The sequence below is a fragment of the Geotrypetes seraphini genome, chromosome 2 (genome assembly GCF_902459505.1).
Source record: "Geotrypetes seraphini chromosome 2, aGeoSer1.1, whole genome shotgun sequence".
Classification (NCBI taxonomy): domain Eukaryota; kingdom Metazoa; phylum Chordata; class Amphibia; order Gymnophiona; family Dermophiidae; genus Geotrypetes; species Geotrypetes seraphini.
In genome coordinates, this window is record NC_047085.1 from 299,372,900 (window position 1) to 299,393,834 (window position 20,935).

At 44.5% G+C, this 20,935-nt stretch overlaps 1 protein-coding gene across 1 annotated transcript in view; it reads left to right on the forward strand.

Annotated features, from left to right (window-relative positions):
- The window catches only part of NCF4 (neutrophil cytosolic factor 4), a 61,834-nt gene that overhangs the window by 24,076 nt on the left and 16,823 nt on the right, over positions 1–20,935 (forward strand). The window contains exons 5-7 of the mRNA XM_033933723.1: positions 1,305–1,432; positions 3,173–3,221; positions 5,929–6,027. Of these exons, the coding sequence (XP_033789614.1) occupies positions 1,305–1,432; positions 3,173–3,221; positions 5,929–6,027 (276 nt within the window). The remainder of the gene's footprint in view (positions 1–1,304; positions 1,433–3,172; positions 3,222–5,928; positions 6,028–20,935) is intronic.

Sequence of the window (20,935 nt, forward strand, 5' to 3'; positions counted from 1 at the left end):
TCCTTTATCTTATGACAAGGCATTTTTTCATCCCTTTCATTTATTGTATTTAATTCAAGTGCCTAGGTCAAGATTACCAGATCATCTGAGGTGTAATTATATTTTGATTCCTTTGAGGTAAGTTTAGGGTAGATTGTTGAAATTATGGGCGTATCATCCCAGTGTAACTGATTTTTTACCTATTCAAGGAAATGGAGATTTTACACCGGGAATGAATTATGGGATTTTCCGATGTTGGGTAAGTAAGGGTGTTCGTTATATTGCAAAGGTTTTGGACGAGACAGGGAAGATGAGGAGATTTCCAGACCTTTCCTTAACTGTAGGAAGTGGACCTGGGTCGTTATATGGATATATGCAATTGGAACATTATGTTAATCAAATAAGATCAGGCCTTTCTTATAGAGTTTGTGAAAGGCTTCTCAATTTTTTCAATCAATGTAAGAATGTTCCAGTTTCTGTATCTTTGTTGCATAAGTGGTGGTGGAGTGTAATTCCAAATCGAACATATGATAGGATTTTACAAAATTGGAGTGATGAGTTAGTGATCCAAATATCGCTTCCTGATTTTGGTCAAGCTATTCTTCGGTTACCTAAAATTATTACGGGCTATGTTTGGAGGGAATGCACCTATATAATGTTACATAGGGCATATTTCTCACAAGTACAAGCTTTTCATGTGGGTTTAGCAAGTTCTCCTAATTGTATTAAATGTGATAAAGCTCTTAATACACTATCTCATGCTTTATGGCAATGTCCTCTTATTAAGTCATTCTAGTCTGCCGTCCTATTATATTTGGGTTCATTAAGGGATAGTTCATTAGTGGAATTAAATCAATTAGCTTACATGATGTGGTAATTGACCATGCCATTGAAGTTAATTGAATAATTAATTTAAAAAAAATTAAAAATTAGGCACAGAATTCCATGTGATGCTTAGTGACGCCTTAGTGGAAGCACTTTCTGATACCTAGCGATGCATACCTGAAATATAGGCTTGGTTAGGGGCGGAGAATAGGTGTGGTTGACTTAGGTATTGCTAGGAAGCAAGTTAGGTGCCGATAAATTAGGCCCGATAAAATCCAGCCTAATATATTGACACCTACCTCCAGAATGCCTAGCGACATCTAAGCACTCCTAGGTACTGCTAAGTGGAATTCTATAAACGGTGCCTAGTGGTTGATTGACAACCACGCCGAGCAGTGCCTAGAATATAGGTGCCACTATGTGCCCTTTATAGAATCTGACCCTTAACCTCAGTAAAGCCTTTCTGGTCTTATCTATAAGATCTTCTTTTCTGTCTATAGAAACTGTTGTGCCTGCCTGTATGGGTGCTGCTAGATGAAGATGTTCGAATATTCTTCTACCAGACAGTTGCTGACACAGATATGGTCCCACAGGCATTGCGTCGGCTGCGTCCTCCCACTCGTAAAGTGTAAGTTTTTCCCTTTTGTGGTCTTTTATTAGCACAGATTTGTCGGGCTGGTTTCAGTGATGGGGTTTAATTCAAGGATGTCATAAGTCATGAATTCTTAATATGTATTTGTCCATCAACTAAGGATTTATTACCACTGTAATTTTGTATCTGGGCTGCCACTGCATTTCTTAATACTATGGATGCCTGTTTCCTCTCTTAATTGTGTTATTGTTACATAAATTTCTGTATACAAATCATGCATAGAGTACCATTCTTAAAGGAAATAGGGGGCTTCTTTTTACACACCTTTGTGAGTGATATTGCAGAAAGACGGTCTGGTAAAGTTTGTCTTTTTGTGGATGATACCAAACTCTGTACTAGGGCAGACACCCTGGAGGGTGTGGATAACATGAGGAGGGTAATGAACTGTTACCCCAAACATCAGTAACAGCAGAAATTCTTGGCTGGAGCTGCAAGGAAGATGACATACCTTCTTCTGACTCAAAGGGGGATGTTTCATGGGCTGGAGTTTTGTTTTATTTACAGGGGTGGGGGAAGTTGTGGGATGAACAGGTAAGGGAATACCAAGTCTGTGCTTTCCAAAAGAACATTAGGATCTCCAAGATGGTAAAAGGAGAAAGATCTGATGAGGATCAGCCAGCATGACTTCAGCAAAGGAAGATCTTGCTTGACGAACTTGCTGTACTTCTTCGAAGGAGTAAACAGGCAGATAGACAAGGGTGACCCGTCGACATTGTATATCTGGATTTTCAGAAGGCGTTCGACAAGGTTCCACATGAATGACTACTTCAAAAAATTGCGAGCCATGGAATCAAGGGTGAAATACCCCCCCATTCCCTCGGTGTACTTCTACACCAGGGCCTCCCTCCCCTGAAGGCCTGTCCCCCCCTTAAAGGTCTGCATCCCAATCCTGAAGGCCTGTCCCCCCCCTTGAAGGCCCGCACCCCACCGAAGGCCTGTTCCCCCCCCCCCGAACGCCTGTCCTCCCTTTGAAGGCCTGCCTGACTGTCCCCCTTGAAGGCCTGTCCCCCCCTTGAAGGCCTGCCTGACTGTCCCCCTTGAAGCTCCTGCCTGCCTGTCCCCCTTGAAGGCCTGTCCCTTCCTTGAAGGCCTGCCTGCCTGTCCCCCTTGAAGGCCTGTTCCCCCCTTGAAGGCCTGCATCCCCCCGAAGACCTGTCCCCCCCTTGAAGGCCTGTCACCCCCTTGAAGGCCTGCCTGCCTGTCCCCCTTGAAGGCCTGTCACCCCCTTGAAAGCCTGACATCAGAGGAGGGGCGGGACCGCGGCGGAGGAAACAATGCCGAAGCAGTGCAAAGATCGCTGGCATCGCGATCTTGCTGCAGGCTGCTTCTCTAGGTAAATGGTGCGGGGAGGCCGGGGAGGGGGGAATCCAGATGCTAGACGGGAGACCCAGACGTCGGGGGGGACTGGACCGGGAGCACCCCCTCAGGGCTTGCACCCGGGGCGGACCACCCCCCGCCCCCCCCCCCCCTTGGTACGCCACTGCTGTCTATTATATTATTTGCTTGTTAACCTGTTGCACTATTTATTGGATTTCAAAAATTAATAAACATTTTTTTAAAAAAACAACAACAAAAAAATACTATAGGCAAATAGGCTGCCATTACAAAACAGGCTTTAAAATAGACACTTTTCTGGACTTCTTATGTAAGCTTCTTGTTATACAATTAACCCCCTTAAAAGGTACAAGTTAAACAACTGTTTGTCTTCTCTTGCAGCAAGAATACATCTCCACAAGTTCCTGACTATGACAGACCACGGGCAGAGGTCAATATATTCTCTGCCACACTGACTTTTATCTGATTGACGCCAAGTCCTTGCATCCTCTCTATTCCACATGGATAACTGCTTTTGAAGGAAAGTTATCGGTTGTCTGTGTTTTTAGAGTCTGGTATTTTTATTTTGTAACAGAGAACCTGATTCTCTACAGTTTCTGAAAGCATCATGGTGACTTTGCTTTTGATATACCACCTACGACATAACATCTGAACAGTTTACATAATATTATACAAGAAATATTATACCTAGCTAGAAAATATCCATAGTTAGACTTAGACAGCCTAATGACCATGGCCCTCCACAACATTTTGGCTCTGTTTATAGAAGAGCACCTAAGTACAATTACACGCATAACAACAAATTAGTGCTAATTAGCTCTAATTAACACTACTTAAGGACTATTATATGTACTTAAGGCCAATTGACCCCCACAAATCAGATCCCTTGAAGGGATCCTAAACTTTAGAAAAGCAATCAAAACTTACCTCTTCACCTAAATCCCCTTGCCTAATGCCTTATGACAAAAAGAAAAGTATACATGGAGGGGCATAATCTAAAGGGACGTCTAAGTCCGTTTTCGTCTAAGTCGCAAGTCATCCAAAGTAAAAAAACAGCCTAGGACACATTTTCGAAAAATACATCCAAAATTTTTTTTCTTTCGAAAATCGTCTAATTATATGTCCTGCAGATCTGATCGTCCAAGTCACTAAATCGTCCATCTTTATACCACATTTCCGTCCAACTTTTCGTCCAAGTCAAAAACACCTAGAACAAGCCCTATTGGACGTGGGAGGGGTCTACAAGGTGATGGACTGAGCGCCCAGACATGGCACCCAAATAGTGGGGTACCTTACAGGGCACTGCTGTGAACTCACAAAAAGGGTGCCATGTCTTCTCACTACAGCTCCCTTATACGTCATAGTGAGCCCCCCAAACCACCTCCAGAATCCCCTAGACCAACTTATCTACCATCCCAATAGCCCTTATGGCTGCAAGAGCCACTTATATGCCAGTATAAAAGGGTTTTGTGAGTTTATAGGGGAGTGCACAAGTTTCATTATCAATGCAGTGATTACAGGGGCTTATGGAAATGGGTCCTCCTCTGCATTAGTCCCTACCCACCCCCATGATGACTTAAGCCGCCTCTGTGCTGGATGACTAGGCTTTCCTATGCCAGGCTGCCAGGTGATGATGATCTGGAGGCTGAATTTTAAAGGTGTGATTAATATTTTTATGGGGGTGGGGGGCGGTCGGTGATCACTGGGGTAGTGTGTGGGAGTCTGTTTTATGTGTTTGCAGTGCTTATCTGGTGACTTTAGGTGGGTTTTTGTGACTTAGACCATGTTTTACATGGTCTAAGTCACAATGTCCAAGGTCCGTCAATCCTGGGCTGTATAACTTTTGGTTATACATGCTGTACGATTAAGTCTAAGCCGGCCCACCTTCTGCCCAACTCCCGCCCTCGACACTCCTCCTGAAATGTCCCGTTTAGCTTTGGTCGTTCAGCGGCACTATGAAGGCCTAGGTCGTTTTTAAATACGTCCAAAACCCGGCTTTATTATCGGCACTTGGACGTTTTTGATTTATGAACGTCCGACTGCCGACTTAGGCCAGTTTTTGGACGTTTTTCTCTTTCGATTATGAGCCCCAAAATGTATAAGGCACTAGATCAGACGTGGGCAACTCCAGTCCTTGAGGGCCGGAATCCAGTTGGGTTTTCAGGATTTCCCCAATGACTATGCATTGAAAGTAGTGCTTGCAAATAAATCTCATGCATAGTCATTGGGGAAATCCTGAAAACCCGACTGAATTCCAGCCCTCAAGGACCGGAATTGCCCAGCCCCTGCACTAGATCTTCTATTTAGGTAAAATTAGGATGAACACAATGTTTCAAAAGGCTTTGAACGCCAAGGAAATCTTTTGGCTTCTGCGGTATTTTGCTCAGAGGATTCAACACAATATCAGAGACTTGGAAGTCCTTGCACTTGTGGATAAGACTCCTGAAGCAGGCCATTTTGGACGAAACATGTACATGTCGAAACAAGAAGAGAAGTCACACGTTTCCTAACGGCGATGTGATAACATCACTAGGGGGAGGGTCTGTTGGATATCCTGGGTGGTCGATTAGTGAAGATCAGATAATCAACCCCCTATGGTTGCTATGGTAACTGCCCCGAAGCCCATAGGGATTTAAAAGGCTTTAGGGCTTTTGCCATGTGGCAGCCGCTAGTGTGGATTTGTGAAAGAAGGGGCAAATTTGTACTGTACTGTATTTATTTCTAAATATTTCTTATATACTGCCTGCAAGCCACCGACTATGACTTCTTGAAGTGTTAAACTGTAAAATTCAGTTTCATTACTGTATTCTGGATGCTAAATAAACCTAGGCTGTCATCTACAAATAAGAAATACAATTTGCATAATCAGTGCCTTAGGACATCATCTAATTATTTTTATTATGATATAATTATTGCACATTATGGTTGTTGCAATAATGGAAAATGATTTGTTTTGCAATAGCTTATATAAATGTATTTATTAACATGCTAATTTTCAGACGCTGGGACTTTATTACACATGGTTGCTATTCTGTTCCACAGACAAAAATGACTTACGATTGCATAACAGAGGAAGTAGTATAAATATTCATTTTATAATGCTGCTCGTTGCTAATGGCTATTTGTTTGTTTTTCAGGCACTCTTTGACTTCACAGGCAACAGCACACTAGAACTGAAATTTAGCAAAGGAAGTCTCATCTACCTGCTGAGCAGAATCAATAAGAACTGGTTAGAGGTGAGACTCACATACTGTAAATTCTCAGAGGTCCCCTAGGCCTAAACATTACTGACCCCTGCAGAGGCTAATTCTTGAACTGGGTATCTCCATTTCAACGCCACAAAACCCACATTGGGAGCCTCTTCTATAACAAAGCCAAGGCACATTGGTTCCACTATAGAACACTAAAGTAACTTTATCGGCACACCTAGGGTTAACAGATGTCCGGATTTCCCTGGACATGTCCTCCTTTTGAGAACATGTCCAGGGGTCCGGATGGCTTTTCAAAACCCAGCACTTTGTCCGGGTTTTGAAAAGCCTCTTCAAATCATGTCGGGCAGGGAGAAAATCCACGCATTCGCGGATTTCCTCCTTGCCCGACAAGAGCAGGCAGCGGGAGGTGGGGCTAGGCCAGGACTGGGGGCGGGATTAGGGTGTTACAGGGCGGGGATAGGTAGAACTTGGTGGGCCTGGGGGCAGGTCTAGGAATCCAGATTTTATTGCCGTAAAATCTGGGAAGCCTATGTATAAAAAAGACACTTGGCAAGGCTGAGCCTCCCCAAAATCTGGTGGTCCACCTCAGTGTGAAATAGGGCAATCAGGCATTCTGGTTTTTGTTAACAAGGTTCTAGTTCTTTCCACTACAGCCAACTTCAGGACACACACATAAATGTGTATTATTCCCTGGGGCTCTAGAGCCAGCCTTGTGATGATTCACATGACTTCACAATTTATCCTGTGATATTGGCCCTTCAGCAGCACATTATGATATGCAATTAAGCATAATCTTCTTTTGTCTGCTGCTAAAAGGGGTGGGTGTTTGTGACTGGGGTAGCCTCACTCGATAGAAGAGCTGGAATGGCTGATGCTATAGAAGGAGGCAGAGGGGACGAAGAGGCTCAAATTATAAGAAGAAAGGAAGAATAGAGAGAGTGGAATAGACCAAAGAGTTAGGGAAAAAGGGGTCATAAGAACATAAGAAATGCCTCCGCAGGGTCAGGCCTGAGGTCCATTGTGCCCAGCAGTCCGCTCACTCGGCGGCCCAACAGGTCCAGGACCTGTGCAGTAATCTTCTATCTACCGTATTTTCACGCATATAACGCGCGCGTTATACGCGTTTTTACCTACCGCGCATACCCCTCGCGCGTTATATGCGTGAGCGCGGTATACAAAAGTTTTAAAACATAGTTCCCACCCCGCCCGATTCACCCCCCCCAGCAGGACCGCTCGCACCCCCACCCCGAACGACCGCTCGCACGCGCTCCCACCCGCACCCGCATCCACGATCGGAGCAAGAGGGAGCCCAAGCCCTCTTGCCCGGCCGACTCCCCGACGTCCGATACATCCCCCCCCCGGCAGGACCACTCGCACCCCCACCCCGAACGACCGCTCGCACGCGCTCCCACCCGCACCCGCATCCACGATCGGAGCAAGAGGGAGCCCAAGCCCTCTTGCCCGGCCGACTCCCCGACGTCCGATACATCCCCCCCCCTGGCAGGACCACTCGCACCCCCACCCCGAAGGACCGCCGACTTCCCGACAATATCGGGCCAGAAGGGAGCCCAAACCCTCCTGGCCACGGCGACCCCCTAACCCCACCCCGCACTACATTACGGGCAGGAGGGATCCCAGGCCCTCCTGCCCTCGACGCAAACCCCCCTCCCCCCCAACGACCGCCCCCCCCAAGAACCTCCGACCGCCCCCCAGCCGACCCGCGATCCCCCTGGCGACCCCCACGACCCCCCCACCCCCCTTCCCCGTACCTTTGGTAGTTGGCCGGACAGACGGGAGCCAAACCCGCCTGTCCGGCAGGCAGCCAACGAAGGAATGAGGCCGGATTGGCCCATCCATCCTAAAGCTCCGCCTACTGGTGGGGCCTAAGGCGCGTGGGCCAATCAGAATAGGCCCTGGAGCCTTAGGTCCCACCTGGGGGCGCGGCCTGAGGCACATGGGCCCAACCCGACCATGTGCCTCAGGCCGCGCCCCCAGGTGGGACCTAAGGCTCCAGGGCCTATTCTGATTGGCCCACGCGCCTTAGGCCCCACCAGTAGGCGGAGCTTTAGGATGGATGGGCCAATCCGGCCTCATTCCTTCGTTGGCTGCCTGCCGGACAGGCGGGTTTGGCTCCCGTCTGTCCGGCCAACTACCAAAGGTACGGGGAAGGGGGGTGGGGGGGTCGTGGGGGTCGCCAGGGGGGTCGCGGGTCGGCTGGGGGAGCGGTCGGAGGTTCTTGGGGGGGGCGGTCGTTGGGGGGGAGGGGGGTTTGCGTCGAGGGCAGGAGGGCCTGGGATCCCTCCTGCCCGTAATGTAGTGCGGGGTGGGGTTAGGGGGTCGCCGTGGCCAGGAGGGTTTGGGCTCCCTTCTGGCCCAACTACCAAAGGTACGGGGAAGGGGGGTGGGGGGTCATGGGGGTCGCCAGGGGGGTCGCGGGTCGGCTGGGGGAGCGGTCGGAGGTTCTTGGGGGGGGCGGTCGTTGGGGGGAGGGGGGTTTGCGTCGAGGGCAGGAGGGCCTGGGATCCCTCCTGCCCGTAATGTAGTGCGGGGTGGGGTTAGGGGGTCGCCGTGGCCAGGAGGATTTGGGCTCCCTCCTGGCCCGATATTGTTGGGGAGTCGGCGGTCCTTCGGGGGGAGGGATGTATCGGACGTCGGGGGGGGGGCATCAGGCTTTCAGGATGGGGACAGACCTTCAAGGGGGGACAGTGCACGGAAGTCAGGGGGGGTGAACGGAGAGTCGGAAAGTCAGGGCGGGCGAAAGGAGCGTCGGGCAGCATGCGCGGTATACCCGTGAGCGCGGTATACCAAAGTTTTTGTACATATCATCGTGATTTCTGCGCGCTATACCCATGTGCGCGTTTTATACGGGTGCGCGTTATTTGCGTGAAAATACGGTATACCCCTCTATCCCCTTTTCCAGCAGGAAATTGTCCAGTCCTTTCTTGAACACCAGTACCATACTCTGCCCTATTACGCTCTCTGGAAGCGCATTCCAGGTGTCCACCACACGTTGGATAAAGAAGAACTTCCTAGCAAATCTGGTATGATCTAGGGGTATCACAGACTGAGGGGTCAAACCAAAGTGATTTTGAACAAAATCAAAGGGTTTTGAGGCAGATAGAGGCTTGCTAACACGCTGAGAATTGGAGTTCCCGAGAAGGTTTCAGCCAAACGATAATTTCTCCTAGGCATTGTTCTCCCTGAAGACGAACATGAAACCCAGCTTGGGTCAGAGGGCAGTGAAATATTAGACTTGATTGCAAGCATGACTATGTTATTTTAAAGTGACACTGGACAGCACTTTATCACACAAGCACTTTATGTGGATTAATTCAGTGCGGTTTATGACACATGATAGTTAAACGTTGGACAGGAGGGCAACAAGAATAACAAGATAAGTACAGTCCTAAACATGTTTTTGATAGCATTTTAAAACAACTATATAGGTAATTGGAATATCAGCAGTGTTTTTGAGTAACATTCAAGCCATTGCACACTATACTTTATGGAAGGCAAGGAACAATAAAGTGCAATGATGGTTCCAAAACTGTCGTGGTCTGTACTGCATTAGCAATGACCTGGTGGTAGCACTGAGCACTTTATGATTATTTATTTATATTGGCAAAGTAGTTATTTGGTCATGAATTGAATATTTAATATAAGAAAATTGTATTTTGAATGAAAGTGGCACTATTGGTAGTAGAAATATTGAAATGAGATAAGTATAAATAGTGGTTCCCATAGGAGGTTTGTTTGGAGAAATCCAAGATTCCCGCATGGCAGCATGGTTGTGCCAAAAACGGGCTGGGAAAACCAAACTACGGGTCAAAAGATTCTGGAAAGGGGATTTTTGGAGGTGAGAGACTGTATATCCAGCCCCAGAAGTACTTCAAACATGCAATTTCAAACCCTCCCCCCTGATTTTCCCATAGGCTGCAATAGACTTACTCACAATCTGACTGTGCTGGTGCTAGCCTGCTTTGTTTATTTATTCAATTTTCGATACTATTCTCCCAAGGGAGCTCAGAAATGGTTTATATGAATTTTTTCAGGTACTCAAGCATTTTCCCTGTCTGTCCCAGCAGGCTCATAATATATCTAATGTACCTGGGGCAATGGGATTAAGGACTCCTTTTACGAAGGTGCACTAGCAGTTTTAGCAAACGCATCTCGTGCACTAGCTGAAAAACTACCACCTGCTCAAGAGGAGGCAGTAGCGGCTAGCGCCGTGGCATTTTAGCGCGCGCTATTCCGCGCATTAAAGGAGCCCTAAGTTACTTGCCCGGGGTCATAATGAGCAATGTGGGTTTGAACCCACAACCCCAGGCTACTGAAGCTGAAGCTTTAACCACTGCACCACACACTCCCCTTGTCACAGAAAAGCTGGAATCTGGAGAACACATCGCCTTGGTCAGTCAAATCAAGTCCGCATGCTGCGATCTTCAGGCTGCCAGTCAGACCAAAGTCAGACTGAGACCTCAACCCCCAGGGATCCATGTGACAAGGGGGGAGGGAACATGCAGCCAGCACCCACTAAAGCCTGACCAGACATCCTGTGTTCAAGCTCCTGATAAATCAGGTTGTGAACTAGCTTCCAGGGTAATAGACCCCAAGCTTCTCAAGTCCTATGCAGGCTGGCCAAACAGGTACCCCGCGTGTTTTCCTGCTACCTGCAGGCTTCTTTCCCAGAGTCTGCATCTTCTCCCAGGCAAAGCTGTCCCAGGGCCTCAGGGAACCTCTTGAGCACCGTAAAACCTCTGGATTCAGATTTTTAAAAAAACAAAATAAGAAAAAGGATCAGAGTAGATCAGAACAACACCTTGTCAACTCACTTTCAGAAGGAAAGAGTGCAGAATGAGGCAGAGTTGAAGAATGTAAGTTTCATTCTTCTGCAACACAACTCACAATTTTTTGGGATATTACCTATAGTCAGGACTCCTAGACACATTGCACCAGAATTTAGATGAAGACAACACACAAGAGAAGTGGAAAGGAGAGAGTGGGACCGAACCAATTAGTAAAATGTGTCAGCCTGATAACTTTATATTTAACACAGTATAATAGCACACAGTATGGAAGAAATTGTGCTACTTTTTCTCCATTGTTGGTCTGGATATGGAATTTGACTTCTCAGGGTTCTTATTTTTAAACCGTGGTCACTTATTCTGTATTTGAGGGCCTGTTTTTATTCTGCAGGTTTGATAGAGATGAGGTTTAGTTTCTCTGCAGGGATCAGTAGCAGTCTGACATGTTCTCTTTTTCTAATCCACACTATATTGGTATTTTAGTGTTCTGCCATTTCTAGATACAATTATTGCTATTTGAGTCCTGAATGTTGCTGCTGTTTTAATAAGACAGGTTGGTTTTGTGAGTTTCCGCGGTCTCGCAAGACTGCTGCGGGAACTTGAGGCAGCTATTTTTGATAGCAGATCTGCACAGGGCAGGAGCGTAGGAAGATTGCTTCTGCCCTGCTTCACTGCTAGACCACCAGGGCGTTAAAGGTAAGCTGTGGAGGGGTCCAGGAGCCAGGAAGGAGTTAGGGTGGAACCCTAAAGATATTTATGAATTTTTACTATTCGCAAGGGAGCTATGCCTCTAAACCCTGCGAATACAAAGGGAGATGTGTATATCAGATTAAGGGATTGATGCAGAAAGCATATGGTCGAGCCAAGCACCAGTGGCTGAGCACAAGCATCTAACATGAGATTAATGAGGACATATGTATCCCATGGCTGTGAGGGAAGCTAATGAGACACAGATTCAAAGCCATGCAGACCTTGTGTACTAATCAAGGGAAGCCTGCCAGACACATGAGCACAAAGGTTCTCTAAGGGTTCTAAGGCAGCTTCACTGTGTTTAAGCTGGGCTACATAAATTGCATAAAGTCTGATATATAGCAGAGTCAACCAATTGAATAAAACCATTAAATCAAAAAGGCTGAATAAAAATCACACAGCTTCAACATGTAAATTAAAATCACCAAAAGTGTGAGCAGCTGCATGAAGCATTTGCATATTTAAATTTAACTGTCAAATTTTCTAAAGTACAGTCCCAAAGGAGCCCAGTAGATCAAATCTTATTTACTGGACCAACTTGTGCTAGCTCACATTAATCTAAAAATTATAATACTAATTTGACACATACTAGGAGTCTAATGCCAATATACATAATACACAGTTTACAGGTTAAATTTGCCATGGTTACAGTGCAAGATTTATCAATACAAGTTTATATCCTAATAAACTAAACTAAAACTTAATTTTATAGACCAGGTCTTCAACCAAAAGGTGCTCGACTCGGTTTACAATAATGTAAGTATAGTACATAAATACAGAAGAAGAATGTAATCTAGAATGGCTTGGTTTCCAAAGTTTTTAGTAAACAAGAAAGTTTTCAGAGATTTCCGAAATATAACAAAGGGACCTAGACTTCTAAGAGAATTTTAAATGCAATACAAACGCACTTAAATTGAACTCTGAGATACACTGGAAGCCAATGTAATTCCTTGAGCAATGGGGTTACATGATCAAATTTAAATTTACTCTTACCAAAAATGAGCTTGGCAGCAGTGCTCTGTATCAATTGAAGTCTCTGCAGACTGACCTTTGAGATACCCTGGTACATTGAGTTGCAATAATCCAACCTTGACAAGATAATTGACTGAACCAATAAAGAGAAGTGTTGCTGATGAAAGAGCGCTCTCACTCTTTTCAGGATACGGAGGCTAAATAAACACCTTTTAACAAGAAAATGTAGCTGATCCTTAAATGTAAGAGATATAATCAATAACAATACTCAATATTAGCAAGGAAAACTCAATTTTCAGAGATTCTCCTGAATCTAAGACAGTGTCTCAAACTCGTGACCCGGGCGCCACCTGTGGTCCGCCAGGTACTATTTTGAGGCCCTCGGTATGTTTATCATAATCACAAAAGTAAAATAAAACAGTTTCTTGATCATATGTCTCTTATTATGTCTCTTAATGCTATTATTAAGACTTAGCCAAAGAAAAGATTTATAAACAATAAAGAGTTTTACCTCATGCAAAATTGTCATTTCTTTAATAAGACATTAACTATTTTTTTTTCTGAGGCCCTCCAAGTACCTACAAATCCAAAATGTGGCCCTGCAAAGAGTTTGAGTTTGAGACCACTGATCTAAGGTCACAGCTGAGAGAAGAGAATCTAACTTTGGACCGATCCATAAAAGTTTGGTCTTAGCAGCATTCAATTTCATCTGGACCATCATCGCCCAGGATCGAAGCTTAGCAATGCAATGGATAATATTAGGTATTAGGTTAACAAGATCTGGGTCAACCTCAAGTAATATGAAGATGTCATCAGCGTACGTTAATAGAGTTTCCTGAATAATTCAAGCCATAGTATTTCAAAGTACTCATGTAGATGTTAAATAAAATTTGAGACAATGGGGAGCCCTGGGAATACCACAAAGGGCTCTCAGCATCCTTGAGCCAGTGAGGTACCAGCATCTGTGACTCAGGGACTCTACTGCTGCATGCCAAGCTTGGCAAAACGGACTCTCGGCTACCTGCAGAGGAAGTCTTCAGCTGACATAGCTTGTGGGTCCTCATCAGCTGAGTATTTATATTTTATATTTACATTAAAGGATCTGGCAAAGACCCATTTACAAAGTATGTATTCTTCCCTTTTAATATTTCCCAAATTAATAGTGTCTTTTGCTTATTTGTAAATGGGTCTGTACTAGATCCATTAATTCAGTAGCATAATTAAATGAAATAACTACTTCTGAAGTTTATAGGATGGGCGGGGACAGATTCAATTACTTGTGGGGACGGGTGTGGACGGATTTGATTCTACTGGGGATGGGTTTTATTTCTGTCCCCGTGCAACTCTCTAGTTCATGCCCCTCCCTCCTTCCTTCCTTCTGTGTCCCAATGTGCCCTTTTACAGGTGTTGTGGCAGGGAGCCCAGACAGGATGATAGAAAGCCTATGCCAAGCACCTGGCAAGTCCCTATTCCTTCCACAGAACCTAGGTTTAAACCAGAAACAGAAAACTATACATCCCAAGAGCCTCTAGTTTGCTTCCTATGCCAATAGGAAAGAGCAGGGAGGAACCGGGGTTAGAGAGGGATGGTGACTTTAAGTTTCCCCTCCCTCCCTCCGAAGTCAGCGCTGACATCGGGAAGACTTCCGGTCGACTGTGTGCTGCGGCAGGGCAGGTAGGGAAAAGCAGATGAGCCTCGCGGTTCGAGCTCCATTTTGCTTGCAGATGAGGGCTGGGAGGCAGAACACAAAAGGGGGGAGGGAGTGCATTTTTGGCACAAGGCATAAACTTGGGAAAGAGGATGGAAGATGGGAGGGAAAGAGATGTTGAGGTGGGGGAGGGAATGCGTTTTTGGACATAGAAGGCATGGACTTGGGAGAGAGGAAGGGAGGGAAAGAGATGCTGAGGTGGGGGAGGGAATGCGTTTTTGGACACAGAAGGCATGAACTTGGGAGAGAGGAAGGGAGGAAAAGAGATGGTTGTGTACACAGGAATGGAAGAAAGAAAAAAATTTGGTCAGAGGGAGGGAGGTACAGATGAGAGGGACAAATATTGTGGTGGAAAGGGAACAGTGGGACAGATTGAAATGGATGCAAGAGGGAGGAATGTTGGGCATAGTGGTGAAGGGAATAGAGGGAGAGATGTGGCATGGTGCTGGAGAGGGGTGATAGAAGGAGAAATGTTGGGCATGGGACTAGTGGGCAGGCACGAAAGATGAGAAAGGGATAAATGCTGGACCACGGTAGGAGGAACCAATGGATAGCAACAGAAGAATTTACAGAAGATGGGAAAGTGGAAAAAAGAAACTGGGACCAATTTTATGGAAAAATAAGTCTCCAGGCAACAAAGGTAAAAATTGGAATTTATTGACTAAAATATGTTAGCTTTGGGAAATGTATATAGCAAATGTCTTTGTATTGTGTTCAAAAGAAAGGAAATGCATTTCTGGTTTTATTTCTACAGTGTTGAAGTACTTGCTGACCCTTGCTGTGACTGGTGGGGATCCCCAAGCACCGCCAGCAGAGGACCTCCTCTAGATACGGCCAGAACTCCCCTCCACCAAGCACAGCAGTCGCTGGCATCATCCATGAGCCACTGAGGTGCCAGCATCTGTGACTCAGGGACGCTACTGCTGCCTGCCAAGCTTGGCAAAAGGGACCCCCGGCCAACTGCAAAGGAAGTCCTCAGCTGACAGCTTGGAGGTTCTCATCAGCTGAGTATTTATATTTTATATTTACATTAGAGGCTCTGGTAGAAACCTGTTTACAAAGTATATATTCTTCCCAATTAATATTTCCCAATTAATAAAGTCTCTTTGCTTATTTGTAAACGGGTTTCTACCAGAGCCTTTAATTCAGTAGCATAATTAAATGAAATAACTATTTCTGAAGTTTATAGGGACGGGTGGGGACGGAGGGGATTCCTCGCAGGGACGGGTGTGATTTTGGTGGGGACGGGTGGGATTTCTGTCCCCGCGCAACTCTCTACTCTGGCGAGGGCTCCAGGGAAAGGAATAGCCTTTTACTTTTGATGTTTTGTTGTTTTGGAATGAGAACTGTTTACACCAATGTTGCTTAGCTCGCTGGACTGTTCATAAAGGACTGTAGTCATGAAACCTCCCGAAGTGGAGGAAAAGTTTCTTTGTTCAACATAACGTTTCTTGCTGGGGAACAGCCTTGTCAGCTGGACTAGGGTGGGGCTGCTATCTCAGCACTGCTCCAGGGAAAAACCCTGATTTTTGAACTTGAAGGTTTTTTTTCTGTTCTAATTTGATTCAGTTTATAAGAAGTGCCAAAGCTTAAATTACCGGGTCCTGTTTATGAACTTTGCTTAGCCCAGAGGCACTCCAACTGTTTTGTTATATTTGCTCGATTATGCCATCTGACATGACTGTGAATTGAATTATTATTTCCAATTAAAGGAAAATTGGCTTTGCTTTTGGAACTCAGTGTGGTTTGGTTCCTTTTAGCACGAAGTGAAAAGCTTAGCGGTAGTACACCAGTGGGCTTGGGAGCCACTGGCAGGATCCGGTCACAAACAAACTCTATTCCTTGTGGCATGGGGCCCTGGGTAGGTCACACCAGCCTAGCCCAAGCGTCCCTGCCACAGTGTGTACCAGCCAGCTATTAGACGTCCATGTAGGTCTCTTCCTCCTTCTTTCTAGCTGCACTTCTTCACAAAGCCAGGGTCAGCAGTTCCTACATGCTTCCCATGGCTGACCCGGAAGCCTTATTCCTCTGACATCATAGGGAAGGCATGTAGGAACTGCTGCCTGCAGCTTTGTGCAGGAAGAGTGATTGAAAGGAATGAAGGAGGAGGAAGAGGCCTACGCGGGTTCTTCTTGATTCCTTTTGGCCCCATTCTTTGCCAATTGGGGAGGGGGTGGCCATGACCCCCTTGGCTCCGCTGTTCTGATGCCTATGTTTCTGCTGCATTTGATACTGTCAATCATGATATTCTTTTGTAATATTTGAAAGCTATAGGCATAAGTAGTACTGTACTCAAGTGGTTTGAGTCTTGTGATGAGACAATTTTCTGTTATCAATGGAAGGGATTGCTCACGGTTTATGAATATGAAATCTGGTCAGGTGTCCCACAAGGGTAAGCATTATCTGCCATGTTTTTTTAATGTTTGTTTTTAACCATTGTGTTCATTACTTGGGACCCTGGGAGTTGATTACAGAATTTAGGCTGATGATATTCAGTATATTTTTTAAGTTGATCAACTTTATTCCCAGTCTAATGAGGTTTTAACCTTGATCTTATGGGAGTCAATCTTGACCCATTTCTTTCTATGAAGGAACATATTTATTGGTTCATAGACAAAACCGCCGAAGACAAAAGTGTGCGCCGACAACTGAGCGCAAGACGGAAGTGCGCGTCGAAGAAAAAGAGTGTTTTAGGGGCTCCGATGGGGGATTTTGTTGGGGAACCTCCCCACTTTACTTAATACAGATCGCGGCGGCATTGTGGGGGGTTTGGGGGGTTGTAACCACCCTCATTATACTGGAAACTTCACTGTTTCCCTGTTTTTTACCCAAACCCCCCACAATGCTCCCACAACGCGGCGCGATCTGTATAAAGTAAAGTGGGGGGGTTCCACCCCCACACCCCTCGTCAGAGCCCTTTAAAACAGTCATTTTCTTCGGCGCGTGGCTCCACGTTGTGCTCAGTTGTCTGAGCCCGCCTTTGTCCCGGCGCGCTTTTGACCTGACACCTATTTATTCCATGACTATGAAAAAACATTTTAACTTATGATTATAAGGCAGCTGAAAAAAATTTTAACCCCAGAAAATTTTCAACCTGTTTTTCAAAGTACAATTGTTTCACATTTCAAGTACTATAATTCTCTCCTTATAGGAATCCCAAGTAAAAGTTTAAGGTCTCTTCAATCTGCACAAAATGCAATAGCACATATACTGTAATATATTATGCATCAATATATAATCAAATAAGTTCATTACTGATTGCTCTTCATTGGCTTCCTGTAGAATATTATATTCATTACAAGTTACTTGTTATGGTTTTCAAGACATTGATTGGTAGAATATTATCTGTAGTTGTCTCTAGTTTGCATCTTCATGAACCAATACAATAATTATGTTTGGCAAGATCTAATTTACTTGATGTTCCTTCTTTTCATTTCATATATCTTGAAGAACATAAGAATGCTATTTTCTATGCTAAGAGAATACAGTTGTCAAACCTTCTTCTATTTATTTATTTATTTAGATTTTTATCCCGTCCTCCCAGTAGCTCAGAACGGTTTACAAGTAAACATTCACAATGGAGTGTAATTGGACATACAAGATTATACAGTAGATTTAAATACTTGGACATACGAGACTGTGCAGCAGTTTAAATATAGGGAGTATACAGCAAATTAAGAACAGTAGTTTAAATATAAGTAGTTTAGTTTAAATGCAAGTTATTTGAGTATAGGCTGAGAGTGGACTATACAGAAATTTAGGCAGATTAGAAGTTGAAGAGGAGGGTCTTTACCATTTTCCGGAATGTCTTTAGTGAGTTCTGTAGTCTGATTTGAGGGGGGAGTTGGTTCCAGAGTTGGGGAATGAAGTGGCTATAGGAGCGTTTGCGGGCGGTTTCTGAGAAGAGGGACCTTCCGGGGGGAATGCATAGGCGTATCTCTGTTTCTGAGCGGAGGGTGCGGGTGAGGATGTAGATGGGTAGCTTGGATTTTATGAAGGAGGGGTTGGTGGTATAAATTATTTTATGTGCTATTGCCAGGGCTTTGAATGCATAGCGCGGAGTGCTGGGGAGATGGGATCATGGTAGTTGAGGCTGTTTAGGAGGCAGATAGCTGCATTTTGGACCCTTTGGAGGCGCTTGAGATCTTTTTTGGATATTCCATTAAATAGGGAGTTGCAGTGATCCATTCTGGAGAGGACATATGCATAGAGGAGTTGGGCTAAGTCAGGTGTGGAGATGTAGGGTTTGATCCTTCTTAGTTGGGGGTAGTAGAAGGAGGTAGAGACTACTTGGGATATGTGGGTGGATAGGGATTGATGTCCGTCTAAGAGGAGATACATTCCATTAGAGATTGAAAGGTGTTTAAAGCAGCATTAAAAACTGTACGTGTATTGTTTTGAGAGGCTTTTAAAAGTGATATATGATTACATGATGGACTAGTCATGACTCAGACTTTTCTGGCAGAGTTATTGGCAGGTTAAAAGAATATGGCTGTATTTCAATTGCTCATAAGTTATTGGCGATGAATGCGTGGCTACATGGATGGTGTTGTCGAGAGCGTTTTGGCTTCCTGGACCATGGGATGATTTTCCAAGGGCTGCTGAGCAGGGATGACATGCATCTTTCAAAGAAGGGAAGAAGTGTCTTCGGCAGCAGGCTGGCTAATCTACTGAAGAGAGCTTTAAACTAGAAGCGATGGGTAAGTAAATCACTGAATACCTCTATACCGATGGGAAAAGGGGGCAATGTCTGGAAAGCAGTACATACTAATGCTCAAAGTATGGGAAACAATATTCTGGATCTAGAAGAAGATGAGTTGGATACATGGTTCACAGAGACCCATGACTGGGATATAGTTATACTGGGCTATAATTTGTTCTGGAAAGACAGGGTAGGAAGAAAAAGAGGAGGGGGGGGGGTAGCGTTATATGTTAAAGATCATAGTAAAGCCACACAATTGCCAGATCTGCAGGGCAAGGATGAGGCACAGTGGATCAATTTGGAAAGAGGAAATAGTAAATATATTTACATCACAGATGGAAGAAGAAATGTAATAGTAGACATTCAGAATATATCTAAAAAATGGAAAGTTTTACTAATAGGTGATTTTAACATGCTGGATGTTGATTGAGATATCCCTATTGCGGGGTCTTCTAGAAGTAGGGAGATCCTGAATTCTCTACAAGGAGAACACTGTTCTAGCAGTTGGTAATAGAAACCATGAGAGATGGAGTCATACTGGACTTAGTGCTTATAAACGTGGAAAGTGTTCCTGATATTACAGTGGGTGATCATCTGGCAACCAGTGATCACTTCATGATACGGTTTAATATTAAGATGGGTACAGAGAGAGCTCATTCAAAAGTAAAGGTTCTAGACTTTAAAAAAACTTTCTTCGGATGGGGGATTACATCAAGGAATTGTTATCTGGATGGGAATGTCTGGTAGGAGTAAAAATGCAGTGAGCAAAAACTGAAAGGAATTATTGTAAGGGCGACAGAGCTTTTGTGAGGCAAGTAAGTGAAAGTAAGAGGAAAAGAAGGCCACTTTGGTTCTCAAAAGTAGTAGCTGAGAAGGTAAGGAATAAGAGGTTATTTTTCATAAGCTACAATAATCGCAGAAAGAAGAAGACAAAAAGAAGAAGGCAAAAATATCTGGAAAAATTAAGAGAGGCTGATCAAGTTGTCAGGAAAGCAAAGATGCAAATGGAAGAAAAAATAGCTTAAATGGTAAAACAGGGAGATAAGATATTTTTTAGGGCGGACTTGTATATCAGCTTTTTGTAGTTTTAAAACAACATTCAAAGCAGTTTGCATACAGGTACTTCAAGAATTTTCTTTATCTGTCCCGGTGGGCTCACAATCTATCTAATGTACCTGGGGAAGTGGAGGATTAAGTGACTTGCCCAGGGTCTCAAGGAGCAGCACGGGGTTTGAACCCACAACCTCAGATTGATGAGGCTATAGCTCTAATCACTTCAAAACAAAGAGAAATCCAACGGGTCTGCAGTGACTATCAAAGAGCAAAAAACCAAAAGAACCTGCAGAAGTGATGTTTAAGATGCTAAGACTTTATTGAGGTCAATAAACCATGGTAGCCCCAAAAAATGGTTCACTTAGGTTAGAAACCCATGGACTAGACATGGACATGTTTCAAAAAACACTCCTTCCTTATTCTCAAGAGGAATGAACCAAATGGGATGCAACTTTATGAAGAAAATCAGGCTAAAAGAACGTCAAAAATGTCCAATTGTGAATCCGTCTCCATGTGAAACTCACATTTGGTACATTTCTCATGAGTAATACAAGATCCCTGAGGAAGGAGTGTTTTTTGAAGCATGGACCATGTCGGGTCCATGGTTTCTAACCTAAGTGAACCACTCATTGTGCTCTAACAACTGCGCCACACTCTCCTCCTTAGATATATCAAGTTTCAAGTTTATCATGTATTTGATTAATTGCTGATATCGACTTCTAAGCGATGTACAAAAAATTAAAATATTGGGTTACAATAATTAAAGGGAAACAAATTATATAAATATGACTGACAAGACAAAATTAATTGATACAAAAGGAAGGGAAGGTGCAGAAATACAATTTAAAAATAGTAAAGAAGACATATAAGGGGGAAAAAAAACGTTAGGGAAGGGAAGAGCAATAAGCATCACAGAATTTAGAAACCAGGGCTCAATCAAAG